The sequence below is a fragment of the Contarinia nasturtii genome, unplaced genomic scaffold (genome assembly GCF_009176525.2).
Source record: "Contarinia nasturtii isolate CC-2019 unplaced genomic scaffold, AAFC_CNas_1.1 Cnas_scaffold_1099, whole genome shotgun sequence".
NCBI classification, from domain to species: Eukaryota; Metazoa; Arthropoda; class Insecta; order Diptera; family Cecidomyiidae; genus Contarinia; species Contarinia nasturtii.
Genome location: NW_022198443.1, coordinates 13,107 through 15,729, shown reverse-complemented (window position 1 = coordinate 15,729; position 2,623 = coordinate 13,107). Strand labels below are relative to the sequence as shown.

The 2,623-nt window shown below is 33.9% G+C and overlaps 1 protein-coding gene across 1 annotated transcript; it reads left to right on the top strand.

Moving 5' to 3' along the window:
• Positions 1 to 47: 47 nt before the first annotated feature.
• LOC116344600 lies at positions 48 to 2,020 on the top strand. Its single transcript, XM_031773197.1, has 2 exons — positions 48 to 226; positions 821 to 2,020. Exons 1-2 carry the CDS (start codon positions 48 to 50, stop codon positions 1,962 to 1,964), a joined length of 1,323 nt encoding a protein of 440 aa, XP_031629057.1. The 3' UTR covers positions 1,965 to 2,020.
• Positions 2,021 to 2,623: the final 603 nt, after the last annotated feature.

The window sequence follows — 2,623 nt, the reverse complement described above, 5'->3', positions numbered from 1 at the left end:
ATATGTATGGGGAATCAATACAAAATGAGGATTGATTTCTCACTACAATGAAATCGAATAATGAGGCGAATTATCCAGCTGAACGTGCTGTTGTTGCTGCAAACGATGAACAACAATTGGCTGATATTTTCAAACTAAACATCGACTGTTTCGAAGAAGTGTTCGACTATTTAGTGCTGGCGGATTTTGCAGCAATGGGGCAAACATGTAAACGAATGCAACAAATAGCCGGACCAGGGCTGTTATGGGCACCTGAGAAGTGCGGCACCCGACGAAGTTGGTGCGCTCTTTTTCAGGTGCCGCACCTTATTCCATGTAAATCTCAAGTGCCGCACTTAAATAATTTTTTTATTGTTTTAACATAAAAATATTGTCAAATAATTTTTAGAAAAAATATTTAGAATAATTTTTACGTTAAACACTGACATTTCTAATGTTGTGAATTTAACAACAATGCATTCAAAGTATTTTGTGAATTGCCCAACACTGTAATTGTGAATATTTCAGTGAATGTTGCGTGCTACATTGTATGACAGTTCACAATGTGAACGTTTGTTGGACGATTCACAAAATTTGTTGACATAAAGATATTTTGAATACATTGTTGTTAATTCACAACATTAGAAATGTCAGTGTTTAACGTAAAAATTATTCTAAATATTTTTTCTAAAAATTATTTGACAATATTTTTATGTTGAAACAATAAAAAAATTATTCAAGTGCGGCACTTGAGATTTACATGGAATGAGGTGCGGCACCTGAAAAAGAGTGCACCAACTTCGTCGGGTGCCGCACTTCTCAGGTGCCGATAACAGCTCTGAGCCGGACATTGTTTTCTGCTAAATTATGGCGCCGAACAAGTAATGTTTGGCGTCGAAGGTTTTAACCTTCTAGGTGTCAAGATAGATTGTTTTAACAATGTCTTACAAAACGTCTGCATTAATCACTGCCTACTCTCAAGCTATAAAGATGAGTCTTCAGTGATTCCGTTGAAACACTCAACATCGATTAAAGAAATCAAAATGATTTTTTTTGATTGTGGAATTTTGTCTTATGACATTTACAGAATAAAAGATATCATCAGTAAAGCTGAAAAAGTGAGCTTTAGTTATGGTGACAAGATGTTGGATGATTTGCTTGAACTGTGTACAAATGTGAAACATTTATCTTTCGAACTTGGCTATCAAGATGAACCTCAATGGACGCGTCGCATTTATCCAAAGTTGGAACACATTCAATTTTTACCTGGCACTACGAAAAATGTACCGGCCCTAAACACATTCATCGAGCTGAACACGACGATCAAACAAATTTCCATCACTTCCCAGCTATTATGGATAAACAGAACACTTTTTAAAAATCTCAACCACAAAATTGATACATTGGTGATTCATTACAATGATGATAAGATTGAGTTCGATGTATTTTGTCGTTTTCTCAATGAACTCTATGAGTTTGGATTTTATAAGAAACTACATTTGATTGAAAACTTTCTAATTCAAGAAGATATCGATCAGTTGGCTTCGGTAAAAGGATTGGTGAAATTTAAGGTTCAAAATTACGTGCATGTTGGTGCTTTCAAAGACTTGGAAGAACTATGCGCCAACTACAGTGATGATATTACTGATCTGGAAACACTTCCACATATGCTCTCGAAACTGAATCGCGTTCATTTTGAAGATGCCAGTTCTAATGACATTTTACCATTTATTTTCCATTCAAATAATTTGACCAAATTGAAAGTTGAAGATCTTTCTAGTGGACTACATTTCGATGAAAATGAAAAAATTCTCAATTTATTTGCGTTGAATAAAGAGCGTGAGAAATTGGTTGGAGCGCGCAAGATCACAATCTACGTCCGGCAAGATGTGTATATATTAACAAAATGGGCAATGAAACAGACAGACTTCAATATGATCGAAATGAAACGAGATTCTTCATACAATTGGTGTTGTTCATTTTGAATTATTTTCTCTTCATTTTTTTCTACAAATTAATTAAATTTTTTCAATATTTTCAATCGACATCATCAATAAATCTAATGAATTGAATAACATAAAATTCAGTAGCTGTGCAATATTTATTGTGTTATCATAAATAGCTTATCAGATCTGCGGTGCTGATTTTCTCTTTAAACGGTAAGATGGACTCTCTGTATGATAATTAGGGTGCTTCATTTTTTGCACATTTTGCAGAATTATGTCGGCTATGGTCATAACCGATGCAAAATGATCATATCTATCCCTAAAAGGTGTTTTCAAAATTTTAAAATGATATTTAGGCGTTCCAGGTTAGCTCTGAATGGAGACATGTATGAAATTCTCCTTTTTTTTCCGATTTACGCCACTTCACGGATATATTTTTGAAATTTTTTTCAATTTTTTTTTACTAACCGGATTTTTCTCTTAAATACCTTTCCAACGATATATAAAACGTCTTATTTTTCCGACTTCATGAAAATTTTTAGGAGGGTCCTTTTTGGAACGATGTTCAAAATTTCAGTTTTCTCATATTCATGTCACCAAAATCACTTCGGAGAATACATGGATCTCAAATTTGATGACACCATCTTATTTTACGTCCAAATACCTTTCCAATGGTATATCACTAGTCACCACCCGTT

Bases quoted from the DNA above. Each gene is read 5' to 3' on its own strand.
- LOC116344600 (XM_031773197.1), top strand. From the start codon at position 48: ATGAAATCGAATAATGAGGCGAATTATCCAGCTGAACGTGCTGTTGTT. The intron at 227-820 runs AGCCGGACCAGG...ATAACAGCTCTG, and splicing joins TGTAAACGAATGCAACAAAT to AGCCGGACATTGTTTTCTGC.